This window comes from Lolium perenne, chromosome 6 (assembly GCF_019359855.2).
Source record: "Lolium perenne isolate Kyuss_39 chromosome 6, Kyuss_2.0, whole genome shotgun sequence".
In the NCBI taxonomy this organism is placed as follows: Eukaryota; Viridiplantae; Streptophyta; class Magnoliopsida; order Poales; family Poaceae; genus Lolium; species Lolium perenne.
This window is the reverse complement of record NC_067249.2, coordinates 250,062,526-250,081,574: the sequence shown is the minus strand read 5'-3', so window position 1 is coordinate 250,081,574 and position 19,049 is coordinate 250,062,526. Positions and strand designations below refer to the sequence as shown.

At 47.0% G+C, this 19,049-nt stretch overlaps 4 protein-coding genes across 4 annotated transcripts; 1 reads left to right on the top strand and 3 right to left on the bottom strand.

Annotated features, from left to right (window-relative positions):
* Window positions 1-4,395: 4,395 nt before the first annotated feature.
* On the bottom strand, window positions 4,396-5,082 carry LOC127309091 (uncharacterized). The gene has a single exon (XM_051340072.1). The coding sequence runs from the start codon at window positions 5,080-5,082 to the stop codon at window positions 4,396-4,398; it is 687 nt and encodes a 228-aa protein (XP_051196032.1).
* Window positions 5,083-9,821: 4,739 nt separating this feature from the next.
* On the bottom strand, window positions 9,822-10,517 carry LOC127309090 (uncharacterized). The gene has a single exon (XM_051340071.1). It carries the CDS (start codon window positions 10,515-10,517, stop codon window positions 9,822-9,824), a length of 696 nt encoding a protein of 231 aa, XP_051196031.1.
* Window positions 10,518-15,551: 5,034 nt separating this feature from the next.
* On the bottom strand, window positions 15,552-16,247 carry LOC127309089 (uncharacterized). Its single transcript, XM_051340070.1, has one exon. It carries the CDS (start codon window positions 16,245-16,247, stop codon window positions 15,552-15,554), a length of 696 nt encoding a protein of 231 aa, XP_051196030.1.
* A 441-nt stretch (window positions 16,248-16,688) lies between these two features.
* On the top strand, window positions 16,689-18,533 carry LOC127309130 (anthocyanidin 3-O-glucoside 6''-O-acyltransferase-like). The gene is made up of 3 exons (XM_071821838.1): window positions 16,689-17,138; window positions 17,238-17,480; window positions 17,663-18,533. Exons 1-3 carry the CDS (start codon window positions 16,689-16,691, stop codon window positions 18,353-18,355), a joined length of 1,386 nt encoding a protein of 461 aa, XP_071677939.1. The 3' UTR covers window positions 18,356-18,533.
* The last annotated feature ends 516 nt before the right edge of the window (window positions 18,534-19,049 follow it).

Sequence of the window (19,049 nt, the reverse complement as noted above, 5' to 3'; positions counted from 1 at the left end):
GTTTCTGGGGACGCCATCAACTATTTCTTTGTTGAATATCATGTGAGGTTCTATGCATGTTCGTCTTGTCTGAAGTAAGGGTGATTTATCATGATCAAATGGTTTGAGTATACATATTGTTAGAGAAGAACATTGGGCCGCTAACTAAAGCCATGATCCATGTTGGAAGTTTCAGTTTGGACAACAAACCTCAATCTCTTATGAGAATATTATCTGTTGTTGAATGCTTATGCATTAAAAGAGGAGTCCACTATTTGTTGTCTATGTTGTCCCGGTATGGATGTCTAAGTTGAGAATAATCAAAAGCGAGAAATCCAATGCGAACTTTCTCCTTAGACCTTTGTACAGGCGGCATAGATGTACCCCATTGTGACACTTGGTTAAAACATATGCTATGCTATGATAATCCATGTAAATCCAAGCTAATTAGGACAAGGTGCGGGCACTATTGGTATACTATGCATGAGGCTTGCAACTTGTAGGATATAATTTACATAACACATATGCTTTATTACTACCGTTGACAAAATTGTTTCTTGTTTTCAAAATAAAAGCTCTAGCACAAATATAGCAATCAATGCTTCCCTCTGCGAAGGGCCTTTCTTCTACTTTTATTGTTGAGTCAGTTTACCCATTTCCTTCTATCTCAAAAAGCAAACACTTGTGTTAACTGTGCATTGATTCCTACATACTTGCATATTGCACTTGTTATATTACTTTATGTTGACAACTATCCATGAGATATACATGTTACAAGTTGAAAGCAACCACTGAAACTTAATCTTCCTTTGTGTTGCTTCAATACCTTTACTATGAAACTATTGCTTTATGAGTTAACTCTTATGCAAGACTTATTGATGCTTGTCTTGAAAGTACTATTCATGAAAAGTCTTTGCTATATGATTCAGTTGTTTACTCATTACATTTACCATAGTTTCAAATCGCTGCATTCATTACATGTGCTTACAATAGTATTGATCAAGATTATGTTGGTAGCATTGTCACTTAAGAAATTATCTTTGTTATCGTTTACCTACTCGGGACGGGTAGGAACTAAGCTTGGGGATGCTTGATACGTCTCAAACGTATCTATAATTTCTTATGTTCCATGCTACTTTTATGATGATACTCACATGTTTTATACACATTACATGTCATTATTATGCATTTTCCGGCACTAACCTATTAACGAGATGCCGAAGAGCCAGTTGCTGTTTTCTGCTGTTTTTGGTTTCAGAAATCCTAGTAAGGAAATATTCTCGGAATTGGACGAAATCAACGCCCAGGGTCCTATTTTTCCACAAAGCTTCCAGAAGACCTAGGGGGAGACGAAGTGGGGCCACGGGGCGCCGCCACACTAGGGCGGCGCGGCCTACAGGGGGCCCGCGCGGCCCTGTCGTGTGGGCCCCCGTGACTCCTCCGACTCCGCCCTTCCGCCTACTTAAGCCTTCGTCGATAATAGCCCCAGTACCGAGAGCCACGATACGGAAAACCTTCCAGAGACGCCGCCACCGCCAATCCCATCTCGAGGGATTCAGGAGATCGCCTCCGGCACCCTGCCGGAGAGGGGAATCATCTCCCGGAGGACTCTAGACCGCCATGGTCGCCTCCGGATTGATGTGTGAGTAGTTCACCCCTGGACTATGGGTCCATAGCAGTAGCTAGATGGTCGTCTTCTCCCCATTGTGCTATCATTGTCTGATCTTGTGAGCTGCCTAACATGATCAAGATTATCTATCTGTAAAGCTACATGTGCGTTTGTTGGGATCCGATGAATAATGAATACTATGCTATGTTGATTATCAATCTATCTATGTGTTGTTTATGATCTTGCATGCTCTCCGTTGCTAGTAGAGGCTCTGGCCAAGTCATTGCTTGTAACTCCAAGAGGGAGTATTTATGCTCGATAGTGGGTTCATGCCTCCATTGAATCTGGGGGAGTGACAGCAACCTCTAAGGTTGTGGATGTGCTGTTGCCACTAGGGATAAAACATCAATTCTATATTTAAGGATGTATTTGTTGATTACATTACGCACCATACTTAATGCAATTGTCTGTTGTTTGCAACTTAATACTGGAAGGGGTTCGGATGATAACCTGAAGGTGGACTTTTTAGGCATAGATGCATGCTGGATAGCGGTCTATGTACTTTGTCGTAATGCCCAATTAAATCTCACACTACTCATCATAACATGTATGTGCATTGTTATGCTTTCTTTATTTGTCAATTGTCCAACTGTAATTTGTTTACCCAATATGCTATTTCTTATGGGAGAGACACCTCTAGTGAACTGTGGACCCCGGTCCATTCTTTTACATCGAATACAATCTACTGCAATACTTGTTCTACTGTTTTCTGCAAACATCATCTTCCACACTATACATCTAATCCTTTGTTACAGCAAGCCGGTGAGATTGACAACCTCACTGTCACGTTGGGGCAAAGTAATTTGGTTGTGTTGTGCAGGTTCCACGTTGGCGCCGGAATCACTGGTGTTGCGCCGCACTACACTCCGCCGCCATCAACCTTCAACGTGCTTCTTGGCTCCTACTGGTTCGATAAACCTTGGTTTCTTACTGAGGGAAAACTTGCTTCTATACGCATCACACCTTCCTCTTGGGGTTCCCAACGGACGTGTGTATACACGCTATCAATGCACAGGACGATTACCTTCGCATGAGTGAGTCTACTGCCATTGAGTGCATGTACAAGTTTTGTCGAGCTGTGGTGGGAAAGTTTGGCAAATACTACTTGAGAGGGTCAACTGAAGAAGAAACTGCAAGGATCATGGCACAAAATGCTGCGAGAAGATTCCCTGAGATGCTTGGAAGCATCGATTCATGCCCTGGTCATGGAAGAACTGCCCGTTTGCTTGGCAAGGTATATACAAAGGGCGTCATGGATATTGCAGCTGTGGCAGATTATGAAATGTGGATTTGGTATTCTTTCTTTGGCATGGTGGGATCACACAATGACATCAACGTGTTGCAGCAGTCTCCGATGTTCAGCAAACTAGTGGAAGGTCATGCTCCAACATGCAACTATGAGATCAATGGCCACCAATATACCAAAGACTATTATCTAGCCGATGGTATATATCCAAAATGGGTCAATTTTGTCAAAACAATCCCGGCTCCATCAGGTCAGAAGAATTGCCACTTTGCTTCGCGAGCGGGCATTTGGTGTGCTTCAAGCTTAACTTTCAATTGTTCGGTACTCTGGTCTAAGTTGGTCTCACGATCAAATGTGGGAGGTGATGCAGGCTTGTGTGATCATGCACAACATGATCATCCAGGATGACCGCAAGAATCATGTCAGAAGACATGTTGGTCCCTATGAGTGTGAGAGCCCTCTTGCAGAGGTTGATCATGAGTTGTCTGTAGATTTTTCTGATTTTCTCGCCATGCACGCAGAGATCCGTGACAGCATTGGTCACGAGCAATTTCAAAATGATCTCGTTGAGCACACCTCCCTTTCTTTGGGAGGCCCGCGCGATGGGCTATTAGCTCAGTGGTAGAGCGCGCCCCTGATAATTGCGTTGTTGTGCCTGGGCTGTGAGGGCTCTCAGCCACATGGATAGTTCAATGTGCTCATCAGCGCCTGACCCGAAGATGTGGATCATCCAAGGCACATTAGCATGGCGTACTCCTCCTATTTGAATCGGAGTTTGATCCCATTTGTTTTTGGGTTAAGGAGAAGAAGTTAATTACCTAAGTTTCGACGAGCCAGGATACGAATCGAGGCTGTCAATTGGATTCCCCCATCCAATTGAAGACAATCCAATGGTTTATAGTTGATACAAAGAAAAAGAGAATAGGGGTAGAAAAAGTTATTCGATAGCGAAGCGTTAGTTATTTTATTATTTGTTGTATTTTAATTTGAAAACAATTTTGGCAAACATATTTATTTGTGTGCTATGTTTAATAAGGGTTTTTGAAAATCCTATAAGAAAAGTTTGGGGGCAGCGTTTGAGGGACGTGGCTGGGAATCGACGTCCCCCAAACGCGGCACGAACAAAACACGTCCCCCAAACGCTTGATCCGGCACCGTTTGGGGGGACGCGGCGGGAGATGCTCTTGCTCTTGGAAGTTGTAAAACAAGGAACTGAACAAAACATGGAAAATTGCTAACATAGACTGATCAGTTTACAGTACTAACACTAGTTAGCTGTTTATCAACATTGGTATCCCGCCTTGCCCTCGAGTCTAAGTAAGCTTCGAGCTAATCACTGACAAGTGGGGCTAATCATCAATTTTGCTGTCAAATTACTTTTTTTAACGAAGCTTGTTAAACATGTTCAGCTACATACATTTGTACTGCCTTAAGATACAAGCGCTCAGTTGAGCTAGGTACAAGCACTTCTGTACAAGGACTTCATGAAATGGCGCTTCATTTAGAACCTGGATCTGTTGTTTTGGTTCGGCCTATTCACAGCAGTTGGTTTGGTAATGGTGCTGGTCGAGTTGGGTCTACGGATTGTCATCGTCCTCATTGGCTGTCCATGACTCGTTGTAGACCTCCTGCAAAAAGGAGCTTCCATCTTCGCCCGAATGTCAACCTCCATCCTCGCCTTCTTCAACATCGGGTTCTTGTAGCCGGAACCGGAGGACATGCCGCTCGGTCCTCTTCCGAAATAGCTTCGTTTGCAACTGCTTGGCTGCACCTTCGTGAATCGCTTGATGGCCCTGCTCTGCCTCTCGGCGTTCCGCGCCCGGCACTTGTTCGTCAGCGCCTCCACCATCCTGTCTTCCACCTCCTTCTGCTGCTTTGTCTTCGCCTTGAAGAGATCCTTCCACTTGTACCGCGCCCCGGCCCGCTGCATCCTGTCGACGACGCGGCCCGTGTGCTCGTCGCCGAACTGCCGCCGGTAGAACCCCTGCCAGAGGACGTCGGTGACCGGGGTCAGGTCCGTCGCCGTGCGGCTCTCGATGCGGGTCAGCTGCTCCAGGTCGCAGTGGGGCAGGATCCTGCGCAGCAGCGCCGTGTCCACGCCGTCCACGCTCTCGATGCGCCGCAGGTTGTCGATGGCCTTTCGGATGCACATCTCCAGCAGACTCGGAGCTTTCCCTTCTGCTTCCATCCTGAATTCCTGATGGTTCACGGCGATGCGCCGAGAATGGATCGCCGAACGTCGATGCGAAACGAAAGCAAAGAAGAGGTCGAGTTTCCCTCTGTGGCTTTCTCTTCTGTTTTCCCCGGAGGTATTTATCTCCCGTAGAATAGGACGTGAAACCGTGAAGACGAATGCGGAACAGGAGTCATACTCGAACTCTTTTCCTTTCGCATATCGGATCAGTCAGACGTGAGTCGCAAACAAGCGGATCATACTCGAAGTCGAATTGGTGCATCTACTAGCTTGTACTCGCATCATTAATTGTGAACACGACAGTAGCACCGATGGGCCAATTCGGCATATCCGAGTCGGAACTCCGACGTGAGTCTCCAACAAAAAAACACGGCCAATGATGAGACCATTGTGTGGTTTATCCATCGATCAGTAATCAGCACGGGCTGCAGGTACGGGCTGCAGGTACGGCTCAGGCTGGCCATAGTGGGTGTATCATATAGTAGTATCATGTATATTATACTTTTCTATGATACTAGATTCATAATGCATAGTATCATAGACTAGTATCATAGTTTTGCTATATTAATTGATTTATAGAATCTCAATACAAATTTGTGTACAAGATTTATTTGATACTAACTTTTCTCGTGATGTGCGCTATGATACAGTATCTACCTATGTTAGGCTGGCCATAGTGCTAGTATCATAGGTAGTATCATGCATCTTAGGCCCACAAAAATGCTGATGTGGCATCTAATTAATGAGGAGAGATAAGATTAGAGTAACATAGATGGATACTGTATCATAGCGCACATTACGAGAAAAGCTAATGCTAAATAGATCTTGTACACACATTTTGTATTGGGATTCTACAAAACAATAAATTTAGAGGATTATGATACTACTCTATAATATCACCCACTATAGTGATAGTATCATAGACAAGTATCATATGCATGATACTACAATATGATACTATGCACTATGACCAGCCTAATCTCCTCTCTCATCCATAATTACCTGCCACATCAGCATTTTTGGTGGGGCTAGGATGCATGATACTAGCTATGATACTAGCACTATGGCTAGCCTCAGCTATTATCGTGTCGAGTGTTAATAAACTTGTACAATCAGCTAACCTTATTTTTTTGAGTGTCACCATTTACGGCATGTTTGATTCTTAGGATAGGAAATATGTAGGAATAGAAAACAATCTAGGGTTTGCATTGTCATGCCCACCCCAATTCTACAAAAAATCATACTAAGGATAATCTTGTTAAGTGGAATTGGCACGGAAGTTCAAGGTGTGTTTTGTATCGTTATGATGAAACTATTAAACACTTTTTTTTCCAGTGCCATTTTGCGAGATCTATTTGGTCAGTCATCCAAGTAGCGTCTACCCTGTATCCCCCGACTAGTGTGGCCAATGTCTTTGGCAACTGGCTTCAAGGTGTCGGGTCAAGGTTTAAGTTGCTTCTTAGCATGGGGGCGCTTGCAGTTATATGGGCGCTTTGGCTAAGTAGAAATGACAAGATTTTTAACGATAAAAATTGTTCTTTGTTGCAGGTCATCTACAGATGTACATGTATTCTCTGTTCGTGGTTACCTCTTCAGCGGGTGGAGAACCGAGACCTATTTACGGAGGTCTGTACACGGTTGGAGGCTACGGCGAGGGATACTTTTTCCTTTCTTCTTCCATGGATCGTTTAGTTTCAGCAGCCAAAACTATAGGAGCAGGCTGGCTCGAAGATGCGCCCTTCTTGGCTCCTCTCTTCCTTGCCTTCTTCACCTGACCTGCTGGGGGTGCTGGTGGTGCTGATGGTGGTGTTGTTGGGGTCGGTGCTGGTGGTGCTGATGGTGGTGCTATTGGTAGAATTTTTGAATTTTTGTGAATTTTGTAGAATTTTCTAAGCCGGTTTCAGGAAAAAGTCAAGACGGCGGGCACGACCATTTGTAGCTAGGGGTTGAATATTGAGAAACTCTTTGTCTATCTCTGATGAAATAGGTAGTTGTGTACCGAAAAATGATTTTTTCCAAAAATCATGAGCAAACTACGATGCACCTGCAATTCAAATTTTACCCGTTTCCAGCCAAATCGGCAAGAATTTGTCATTTTCAAAAGAGGTGCATGGATGTGGATGATATGGATGTCATATTTGGATTTCTCTCATTTTTCTAATCGATTTTGACATATTATTTGTCAAATTTTGATTTACGGATTTGCAGATATGAATTATTCAATATTAAATGGAAAAGACAAATAAGTTAATTATTATTTTCATTCAAGAATATTTTAATTCAAGATTATTATTCATGATTTATTTATTTTTATTTAAATAATTATTTCGAGTCATAAAATAAATGTGTGTGACATCATAGTCCATGGGTTAATAGGATTGATTGGATACTATTGTCAGGTAAGCATTAGTTGTTTGTAGGTAGCTCATAGGGAAGGAACTAAGAAGTTAAGCGTCCTAGCGCTGGAGTAGTCTGAGGATGGGTGACCTGTGGGGAAGTGTGTTAGTAGAATCGAGTAATTTAGATTGAAATTAAGAATGCTTAGTGATAAATGTGTGTATAGTGTGATTAAGTGGTTAAACAATTCAAATAAAAAATTGGAAAAAAATTAATTTAAAAAAAATCAAAAAGAGAAAAAAAAAAGCCAACCTTTAGTACGGGTTCGTGTTACGAACCGGTACCAAAGGTCTGCAACCCCGCAGGCTCGTCTGGGGCCACGTGGAGGCACCTTTAGTACCGGAGGCTTTAGTACCGGATCTTTAGTACCGGTTCCAAAACCGGTACTAAAGGCCCTCTAGAACCGGTACTAAAGGGGGGTTTATCTACTAGTGATGGGTGACTAGAGTAGAGGAGCCTAATTCCAATCCAAACATTATTTTTTCTGTTCTTGATTATTTCAATTGCACTTTCTTCATTCAAGGGTTCGCTTGCCAACAACACGTAGGACCCCATCGACATGGGTGAGCGAAGGCACCCAATGCGTATATATGGAGGCGACTGACGGTGACGACATCGGGAGAGCAGGCTGGTGCAGGTGAAACATTGATGCGTCAAAGAACATACCCATGGCCTCCCTAAATCCCCCGCGAGATGAGTGTTGAGCATTACCACTGATCTTTACTCGCTTGTCAGTGATAACACTAGTCATCTGAGATCAACACGTTCCGAGCGCTAAACTGGCCAACCCACCTCTTCTTCTTGCCTCCAATCCAATCATGCTAGTATGCTAGATTGAGTGTAACTATAGGTACTTCTAGAACCATTTTTAAGAAAAAATAAGGTTGGGTTTGTAGAAAAAATAGATGTGAAAATATCAAGGTTCAGGAAAGCGGAAAGCGTAATCAGTGCGGTGGCCTTCCGCCTAGAGCTTATGCATTTAGTGCGTGCTTAAACGGTGCTAAAGCGTTCTTGACTTAGTCAACTTGGGGACCAAAAACTAGAGAAAATCAGGATTTCAGGCCAAAGAACATGTATTATTTGGAAATCAAGAATTTCAAGCCAAATTTCATGTCGGGGAGACAACGGAATGGCCGGGAATTGCTTGCAGCAGGGATGGGCTAGACGCGGAGGAGCAGTTCCTCCACCGTCGGCTTTGATGGTGATGTCGATTGCAATTAAGAGGGGATGTATCGATGATGGTTTTATAGCCCGATTGGGCGCGCTAATCCTCGTGCTAAACCCCGCGCTCGTGCCAAAAGTTACCGTGTCCCGGTAATTTCTCGCGGGCCCAAAAGTTACCGCACGTAACGCTTCGGAGTTGCGTTTTCAACGCTCACGCGTGCCTAATCAAGATTTTAAATAAAGCGTAATGATTAAGCGTGCCTAGCGCTTAATTAGCCGCTTTGGCCCTAATCAACGCGGTACCCCTCCGCTTCACGCTACATCGCGTTTAAGCGACCGCTTTTTTCCGCTTTCCCAAACCTTGGAAAATATGTTGCGCATCCTTTGATCGTTGTTTGTTACAACTTACAAACATGTACTCCCTCTTATTCGTAAGAATACACTACTTTCTTAACATTCTAAATTTGAACTACTTGCAGCTAATATGTAGGTCCTGCAAACTCTTGTTCCGAAGCTTCCCATAAAAATATGAATTGCATCATTACATCTTAAATACAAATTCGCCGAAAGCATATTCTGGCTACCTCACTTGTTTTAACTATGCAGTTACATGTGTCTTTTCAACTGATCAATTACATGTTTAGACAAAGAGCTAAAGTTTTCCTGCGGCACAGAGATGGGTTATTGGGTGACCCTGGGGGGACTTTGGTGATAAAATGACTGCTGCACATATTACCTTTGGGCCTCTACTTTTTCAGGCACTCTACTCTTGGAAGTTGTAAAACAAGGAACTGAACAAAACATGGAAAATTATTTGCTAACATAGACTGAGCAGTTTGACAACCTCAGTGTACAGTACTAGGACTAGTTAGCTGTCTATCAACATTGGTATCATCGAGTCTAAGTAAGCCTCGAGCTAAGCACTGACAAGTGAGGTCAATCATTAAAATTACTGCTTTTTAACGAAGCTTGTTACACCTGTTCGGCTACATACATTTGTTGCGCTTACATCCTTAAGATACACGGGCTCAACTGAGCCAGCTACAAACACTGCTCGTTCTTGAGGTAAAAGGACTTCAGAATGGCAAGCAGAACCAACTTGTTAAAAGAAAAAAAATGTTTGCAAGATGAAGATGAGAGCCCCGGCCGGAGTTAGGAGGATGGCGCTTCATCTAGAACCTGGACCTGTTGTTTTGGTTCGTCCTATTCAAAGCACTTGGTTTAGCAATGGTGCTGGTCGAGTTGGGTCTACCGATCGCCGTCGTCCTCATCGGCTGTCCATGGCTCGTCGTTGGCTGAGCCGACCTCCTGCAAAAAGGAGCTTCCATTCTCGCCCGAATGTCAACCTCCATCCTTGCCTTCTTCAACATCGGGTTCTTGTAGCCGGAACCGGAGGACATGCCGCTTGGTCCTCCTCCGAAATAGCTTCGTTTGCAACTGCTTGGCTGCACCTTCGTGAATCGCTTGATGGCCCTGCTTTGCCTCTCGGCGTTCCGCGCCCGGCACTTGTTCGTCAGCGCCTCCACCATCCTGTCTTCCACCTCCTTCTGCTGCTTTGTCTTCGCCTTGAAGAGATCCTTCCACTTGTACCGCGCCCCGGCCCGCTGCATCCTGTCCACGACGCGGCTCGTGTGCTCCTCGCCGAACTGCCGCCGGTAGAACCCCTTCCACAGCACGTCCGTGACCGGGGTCAGGTCTGTCGCCGTGCGGCTCTCGATGCGGGTCAGCTGCTCCAGGTCGCAGTGGGGCAGGATCCTGCGCAGCAGCGCCGTGTCCACGCCGTCCACGCTCTCGATGCGCCGCAGGTTGTCGATGGCCTTTCGGACGCACAGCTCCAGCAGACTCGGAGCTTTCCCTTCTGCTTCCATCCCGAGTAGTTTCTTTGCTGATTGACGGTGATGCCCCAAGATTAGATCGCCGGCGAGATGAAACCAAAGATAGAAGTCGGCGGGCTTCTGTTTTTGCCTTTGTGGTTTTCGTTTCTGTTTTGCCCGGAGCTATTTATCTCCAGTAGAATCGGACCTGAAACCGTGAAGCAGCAGCGGATGCAGAACTGGAATCAAACTCGAACTCTTTTCCTGTCGCATATCCGAGTCGGACGTGAGTCTGCAACACAAAACCACGGCCAATGAGGAGGGCCATTGCCTGGCTTATCCTTCGATCAGTGATCAGCTAGCACGGGCTGCAGGTACGCCTCAGCCTCAGCTATTATTGCGTCGGGTGTTAATGAACTTGTACAATCAGCTAACCGAGATGATATATACTCAGTATGCATTACAAACATACTTAGTTTAAAAAGATGACGCTCGATTGGTAAGCATTTTGCATTTAACTGTCATGTTACTCAGGTGACAATGACAGAAGGTATAGTTGCAGATACACCTATGTGTATTATGAAGTATGCCACTCGAATTCTGTGGTCCCCCGAGAAAAACGCTCTGCGACTCGCGACCGCGTCGTCCCCCGCGGGCGACGGGGCCGCGCCGCCGCCGCCCCGCGTCTCGCGCCCCCTCCTCCTTCTCTCCCCCTCCGTCGTCGGCGGGCGTCGCCAGGCAAGGCCTGAACGGCGCCGGCGTCCCCTCGCTCTTCCCCTCTCGGTCTGCGCCTGCGCGGGGTAGGTGCGGCCGGGTGGTGCTCCTCGGCCGGCGACGGTCCGGCATGGCGGCATGATTCCCGCACGACGTCTGGGAGGAGCAGTGGCGGTGCCATCGTTGGCGGCAGAGCAGCGCCGGCGCTGGTGCTAGGGCGGGCTGGTCGGCCCAGATCTGGGCCTAGATTGGGGCCCATATGGGTTGGACGCGCTGTCTGCTCCTGGCGCGCCGGTGATGCTCCCTGGAGGCAGAGAAGGCGCGGCGGCGGTGGCTGGGGGCGGCGGTGCTCTGGCCGGCCTGCTGCAGCATGGCCATGGGGGCTTTACGGGGCCGGGAGGACCCGGCCGGGCCAGGTGGGCCTGGTTTGACCTCTGCCATGTCCGCTTGGCTACCGCGAAGGCGGTGGAGGTAGTTCCCTCTCGCGCGGCTGAGGCACTGGTACCCCCGACCCGGCTACCTCTCTTCTCTGCATCTAGGCCCTGCTCCGAGGTCCATAGCTTGATGGCGAGGATGGCTTCAAGACCGCGGTGGCGTGTGGTGGTGGGTGGCAAGCTAGGTGGAGCACATCAGATCGTCTGGGTTTGTGGATTTGGTGGGCGGGAGAAATCCTAGTCGGCATGCCCGACACCGACGCGGTGACGCCTGCGGGTGTCACCCTACCTTCCTGAAGGGCGTCGGTTGTCCCTCTTTCCCAATCCCTTCCACTGGTTTGTGGATTTGGTGGGCGGGAGAAATCCTAGTCGGCATGCCCGACACCGACGCGGTGACGCCTGCGGGTGTCGCCTTAACTTCCTGAAGGGCGTCGGTTGTCCCTCTTTCCCAATCCCTTCCACGTATCGGGGGAAACCCTAGGATTAATCCGGGCAGCAGCGAAGTTGTCGTCATTTTCCTTGTTGAAGGTGTTGCTTGATATGCGGCGTTTCTGTGTGCTTGGTGTGTGGTGGATTTCTCCGGAGGGCGCAGCGGTTGTGAGTCGTCTTTGTTCTTGTCAAGCTGCCGTGTTGGCATTGTTTTCTTTGTCCTCTTTCTCTTTTGTTCTTTTGGGCTTTGGTTGTGCTGCGGTCCCAGCGTGCTTATTGTATCGGTCGATTGCTATATTAATATATCGGGCCGAGAGCCTATTTCGAGGAAGAATTCTGTGGTCACTGAACTGCACTAGTACAGAACGAACATTTTAAGCCCCCCATCACACACGGAAAATCAAACCCTCCCGAGATGTTAGAAATAGCATGTGTGGTGTGATGTACCACATACTATTTTCTTTATGTGTGTATGTATCACATGTGTTTTTTTGTTTTGTTTATGGAAGGGTATGTGATGTATCGCACATGGCTTCCTTATAAAACCGCGTGTTATGTAGGAGGCAATCACACACGGCATGGAAATGAAAATTGTCTGCGATGCACAAAAAAGCTGATTTTCATAATAATATGTCTTCTTTTGTATAGAATCTATATTTCCATGGCAAACAACATTGTTAAAGTCAGTTTTAGAGTTTCTCTAAAGTGATGTTTTGGCACATCGGAGCATATGCTCCCGTATTTTGAAATGCACCATAGACACATTTTAAAATATCAAAAAAAATGAAACAAAAAATTCACACAAACATCTTCACGTGCAACATGCTCAAAAAGTAGTTTCACGAAAAATTGACTTGTTCCGTAGCATGTGCAAAGAAGACAAAATTTGGTTCTAAAAATAAGACTTTTCACAAGAATTGTTTTCTCTTTTGTACATAGAGCACCAAAGTTATCGGGTTTTCGTGAAACTTGACGAACACACATATATTATGGAGATGTAGATGTAGAATTTTTTGTCAATTTATTTTTTGAAACTTCAAAATATGATATTTCGGTAAAGGGAGCATACACACCCGGGAGCCTTATTGAGTTTCCCAGTTTCTCTTACAAAAAAAAAACATTTTCCATTTTCTAAGTGCTAAAGACAGATTTTTTGTGAAGCAAACATAAAATGATATGGTGAAAAATGGTGCCGCTCCAACTTTCAATTATAAAAACTAGACCATATTTATTGGATAGCGCGCACGCATTTACGAATTTTGAAGCTTTCTATTTGCGCTTACCAATTTCAATACCTTTTGCCAATTTAATTCGCACACCGTTTCACTTTAAAAGGGTATGTGACGTAGGAGTCAATCACACACGGTTCTATTATTAAAAAGTTGTGTAATGTAATAAAAATAATTTTCATGATAATGAGTCAATTTTTTCACATATGTGAATATTAATATTGACATGGCAGAATACATGGCGGAAATAAGTTTCCAACATTTTGGAAAGAAATCATTTTCCATTTTCTAAGTGTCAAAAATAGGGGTTTTCTATGAAGCAAGCATAAAGAAACGGCTCCACTCCAAAGAAAAATTTAAAAGGAGATCATATATGCATCGGCTCGCCAGACAGGATCTTCGCCATGGATTTTGCCACACGTGTCTCCTCCACGACATGCAGCACATGGTCGCACTATCGCATAGAGGCTTGAAGATAGAGCGGAAAGGAAGCTGCCGCCTGGCGAGAATTCAACAACGACAAAGCTTCCATGACAAGTAGCTCATTTAACCTGTAGCCTCACCGTCACATTCTGCCTCGTCCACCTTTGCAAGGGCGACCACTCCGTCGATGTCCTTCTCGGCCAAGCCCTCAGCAGTGGTGCGGCCTTTCTTTTAGCTTCATGAACTTTTTGCTAGCAACGCGCAATACCTCGTGCACTGCTATTAGCAAAACATGAGGACAGATAAAAAAGCAATGAAGTGGGAATTCAAGTCCAACCAATCTTCGAAAAAGTTGATAAAAAGAAATACCGGAGGACGCAACATCTAATCTACTGTTTGATTTCTGTCTTTTACTATTACTAATATTTATAGAAAGGCATCCTCTCTATACTCTAAACCCTTATCGGGGAGAAGTCACTCTTCTAAGTCCTATATATGAGCAAAGAGAGGAGGTCTATATGGTTAGGGTTCTATCAGAACCCAACCCTGAAAGCTATGACAACTACAACAGATGGACGACTAGAGTAGAGGAGCCTAATTACAATCCAAATATTATTTTTCTATTCTGGATTGTTTCAATTGCACTTTCTTCATTTAAGGGTTCGCTTGCCAACAACACGTAGGACCCTACCGACAAGGGCGAGCCAAGGCGCCCAATGCGTATATATGGAGGTGGCTGATGGTAACGGCATCAGGAGAGCAGGTCGGTGCAGGTGAAACTTTGATGCGTCAAAGAACATACCCACAACCTCCCTAAATAAATCCCCCGCGAGAGAAGTGTTGAGCGTTACCACTGATCTTTACTCGCTTGTAACTGATAACACTAGTCATCTGAGAACGACACATTTCGGGCGCAAAACTGGCCAACCCACCTCTTCTTCTTGCCTCCAATCCAATCATGCTAGTATGCTAGATTGAGAGCAACTATAGGTACTTCTAGAACTATTTTTAAGAAAAAATAAGGTTGGGTTTCTAGAAAAAATAGATGTTGAAATATGTTGCGCATCCTTTGATCGTTGTTTGTTACAAATTAAAAACATGTACTCCCTCTTATTTGTAAAAATACACAACTTTCTTAACATTCTAAATTTGAACTACTTGCAGCTAATATACAGGTCCTGCAAACTCTTGTTCCGAAGCTTCCCATAAAAATATGAATTGCATCATTACATCTTAAATACAAATTGGCCGAAAGCATATTCTGGCTACCTCACTTGTTTTAACTATGCAGTTACATGTGTCTTTTCAACTGATCAATTACATGTTTAGACAAAGAGCTAAAGTTTTCCTGCGGCACAAAGATGGGTTATTGGGTCACCCTGGGGACTTTGGTGATAAAATGACTGCTGCACATACGTATTACCTTTGGGCCTCTAATTTTTCAGGCACTCTACTCTTGGAAGTTGTAAAACAAGTAATTGAACAAAACATGGAAAATTATTTGCTAACATAGACTGAGCAGTTTGACAACCTCAGTGTACAGTACTAGGACTAGTTAGCTGTCTATCAACATTGGTATCATCGAGTCTAAGTAAGCCTCGAGCTAAGCACTGACAAGTGAGGTCAATCATTAAAATTACTGCTTTTTAACGAAGCTTGTTACACCTATTCGGCTACATACATTTGTTGCGCTTACATCCTTAAGATACACGGGCTCAACTGAGCCAGCTACAAACACTGCTCGTTCTTGAGGTAAAAGGACTTCAGAATGGCAAGCAGAACCAACTTGTTCAAAGAAAAAAAATGTTTGCAAGATGAAGATGAGAGCCCTGGCCGGAGTTAGGAGGATGGCGCTTCATCTAGAACCTGGACCTGTTGTTTTGGTTCGGCCTATTCAAAGCACTTGGTTTAGCAATGGTGCTGGTCGAGTTGGATCTACCGATCGCCGTCGTCCTCATCAGCTGTCCATGGCTCGTCATTGGCTGAGCCGACCTCCTGCAAAAAGGAGCTTCCATTCTCGCCCGAATGTCAACCTCCATCCTCGCCTTCTTCAACATCGGGTTCTTGTAGCCGGAACCAGAGGACATGCCGCTCGGTCCTCCTCCGAAATAGCTTCGTTTGCAACTGCTTGGCTGCACCTTCGTGAAGCGCTTGATGGCCCTGCTCTGCCTCTCGGCGTTCCGCGCCAGGCACTTGTTCGTCAGCGCCTCCACCATCCGGTCTTCCACCTCCTTCTGCTGCTTTGTCTTGGCCTTGAAGAGATCCTTCCACTTGTACCGTGCCCCGGCCCGCTGCATCCTGTCCACGACGCGGCTCGTGTGCTCCTCGCCGAACTGCCGCCGGTAGAACCCCTGCCAGAGGACGTCGGTGACCGGGGTCAGGTCCGTCGCCGTGCGGCTCTTGATACGGGTCAGCTGCTCCAAGTCGCAGTGGGGCAGGATCCTGCGCAGCAGCGCCGTGTCCACGCCGTCCACGCTCTGGATATGCCGCAGGTTGTCGATGGCCTTTCGGATGCACATCTCCAGCAGACTCGGAGCTTTCCTTTCTTCTTCCATGGATCCTTTAGTTTCAGCAGCCGAGACTATAGATCGCCGGCGAGATGAAACCAAAGAAGAGATGGAGTTTCCCTTTGTGGTTTTTCGTTTCTGTTTTCCCCGGAGCTATTTATCTTCGGTAGAATAGGACCTGAAACCGTGAAGCAGCAGATACGGAAAACAGAAAAGACCGATGCCGAATTGGAGTCAAACTCAAACTCTTTGCCTCGGAATCGGACGTGAGAGCTCCAAAAAAAAAAAAAAAAAAATCGGACGTGACTTGAGTAGCCAACAAGGTGTTTTCCACATCGTGGCTACTCGACGTAAGCCCGAAACATGCCAAGAAAGGCACCACCGCTCGAGCTTTAATCGAACAAGCATACAGCTGCGTGCCGCTTCCGCGCTTCATACACTTTCACTCTCTGCAGGTCTCTGCTAGTGGCCGACCAAGCGACCGAGAAGATGACGCCTATGGTGCGTCCGAGGAAAACTTCGGCTATTGCCCTCCCGGCCGGCGGCACGCCGCTGCCGGAACCGGGTCGGAGAGTCCCGCTGTCTCCCTTCGATGCGTACTGGGTCACGCTGCCCCCTGTCCGCCGCGTCTTCCTCTACCGCTCACCGGCCAGCCATCACCCGTTCTCGGACGTCGCCGCCGAACTCAGGTCATCCCTCGAGCAGGTGCTCCCGTCCTTCCACCCGTTCGCCGGCGTCCTCACCTACTCGTCGGATCCCCTCGGCCTGTCAATCGTCCTCCCGGAGGAGGGGGAGGGCGCCTGCAGTGTCGCGTTCGTCGAGGCCGAGACGGACCACCAGTTCGACAAGCTCGTCGAGGAGTACGACGAGGAGGCGCTCCGGCAGCTCGCTCCGGACATCCGTCGGGACGAGCTCCCGGCGCCTGTGATGGCGGCGCAGGTACGCCACAGCACGCCTGCAATTACCATTAGTATTTTTTTTTCTTTTCGGTCTGCCACGTTTTTCGTAGCAGAATGAAACGCGTGGGTGCATGTGCAGGTGACAGAGTTCGTCGGAGGCGCCGGTGGCGTGGCGGTTGGGGTGGCGGTGCATCACTCGGCGGCCGATGGGAATGGCCTGTGGCGGTTCTTGGAAATGTGGTCGTTGGCAGCGGCTGGTGTCAAGGAAGGCCAGGTGTGGGCTGGGCCGGAGCCGCTGCATGACCGGACGTTGGTTCGGTTCGACGGGGACGATGACCTATCCAGTTTATACTTGCAGCAACTCGCGCCCGACTTCCCCAGGGTGAGCGCTCGCATTGTTCTGTAAGATGTTGCATGTAGCCACCTAAGAGAAATTCAGATTGCTAGCTTTTGAAGTTGATAGCAATCATTCATGCATGTACCCAAGTTGATAGCTGCCAGCCCGCCACCATGTTTCTTTTGCCCTGCTTTCGCATTCTGTCACAAACTAACGATCCCCTACAGATTGCTCCAAAGCAAGATGCACCGTCGGAACAAGGGCGCCCTCTCAGCCGACGGACCTTCACGTTCGCCGCGTCCGCAGTGCGGCGCCTCAAGCAGTGTCTGGCCGCCGCCGCGAACACCGGCACAGTGCCGTCCACGTTCGCCACGATTGCGGCTCATGGGTGGGTGTCCATCGCGCGGGCCAGGGGCTTCACCGACGACACCCCAGTATTCGCCGCCTTCCTCGCCGACTGTCGGGCCCATATGTCGCCGCCGGTGCCGGCGGCATATATCGGCAATTGCGTCGCTTTCTGCACGACCTCGCTGAGCGGTTCACTTCTCGCGGGGCCGACCGGGCCGGCCATGGCGCTCCTGGCCATACAGGAGGCCGTCGCGGAGGTGAAGCGTGACCCGCTCGCTGACCGTGATCGGTGGTGCACCAAGTTCGCGGCCATCCCGCCGGGCCGCGCGGTCATTCTGGTGGGGTCGCCGTGGTTCCCAGCGTATGGAGTTGACTTCGGGTTCGGGAGGCCGGCGAGGGTTGAGCTGGCGTCCATGAACCACGACGGTGAGATGGCGCTCGTCGCCGGGAGGGAGCCAGGCTCGGTGCAGGTGTCAGTGGCCATTGCTGCGGAAAAGATGCCAGCGTTCCGTGGTATGTTTGAACTGGAGTGTGACCGTGCGTCGGCGATGCCAGTGTCTGAATCAGAGTAGTTCGCGTCTAAAGCTGTAGGTCGATCGATCATGTACATTTCAGCGTTCCACATCCGCGGTGGCTTTCAATAAAGGGATTTGCTAGCTAGCTTCCGTGCACAGTTAAGTTTTGCGCCATTTAATTTGCATCATGATTCTAGTAGTTAATTATGAGTTGCAACATGATTTGGAACTGAGATTTGAGGATATCATTTAACTGAGAAATAGTCACACCCTTCAATAAAAGGATTTATTGGTTTTTGCTGCTATGTTGGTTCAACTTTATGAGCTTAATACCATGCAGCGTTAGGCTAAATGAGTTTCTTATTTGCATCTTCATTCACATAGTATTTTGCAAATATTACCTTCAGGCTGGTCATAGTGGGGAGTAACTTAGACTACTAACATATGCCATGTTACTAGTCTAGGTACTACCTTCATAGTGGGTAGTAACTTATATGTGGTGTCATGCATTGTATCATTTATTATATTGTAGACTCATCTTGTCTTTAGGTGTGTGATGTTATGGTAACATAGCTAGTTACCACCTCACTCTCTTTCTTCATTTATTAGCATGTCATGTCACCAAAATGCCTTGAGATATGTGATGTTACTAGATATGTTACTCCCACTATGAGCAGTCTTAGAATTTTTCAATAAGATAAGGCATCAATTTGTACAATGCAGAAATTTTCTATCCAATGCAACATACACG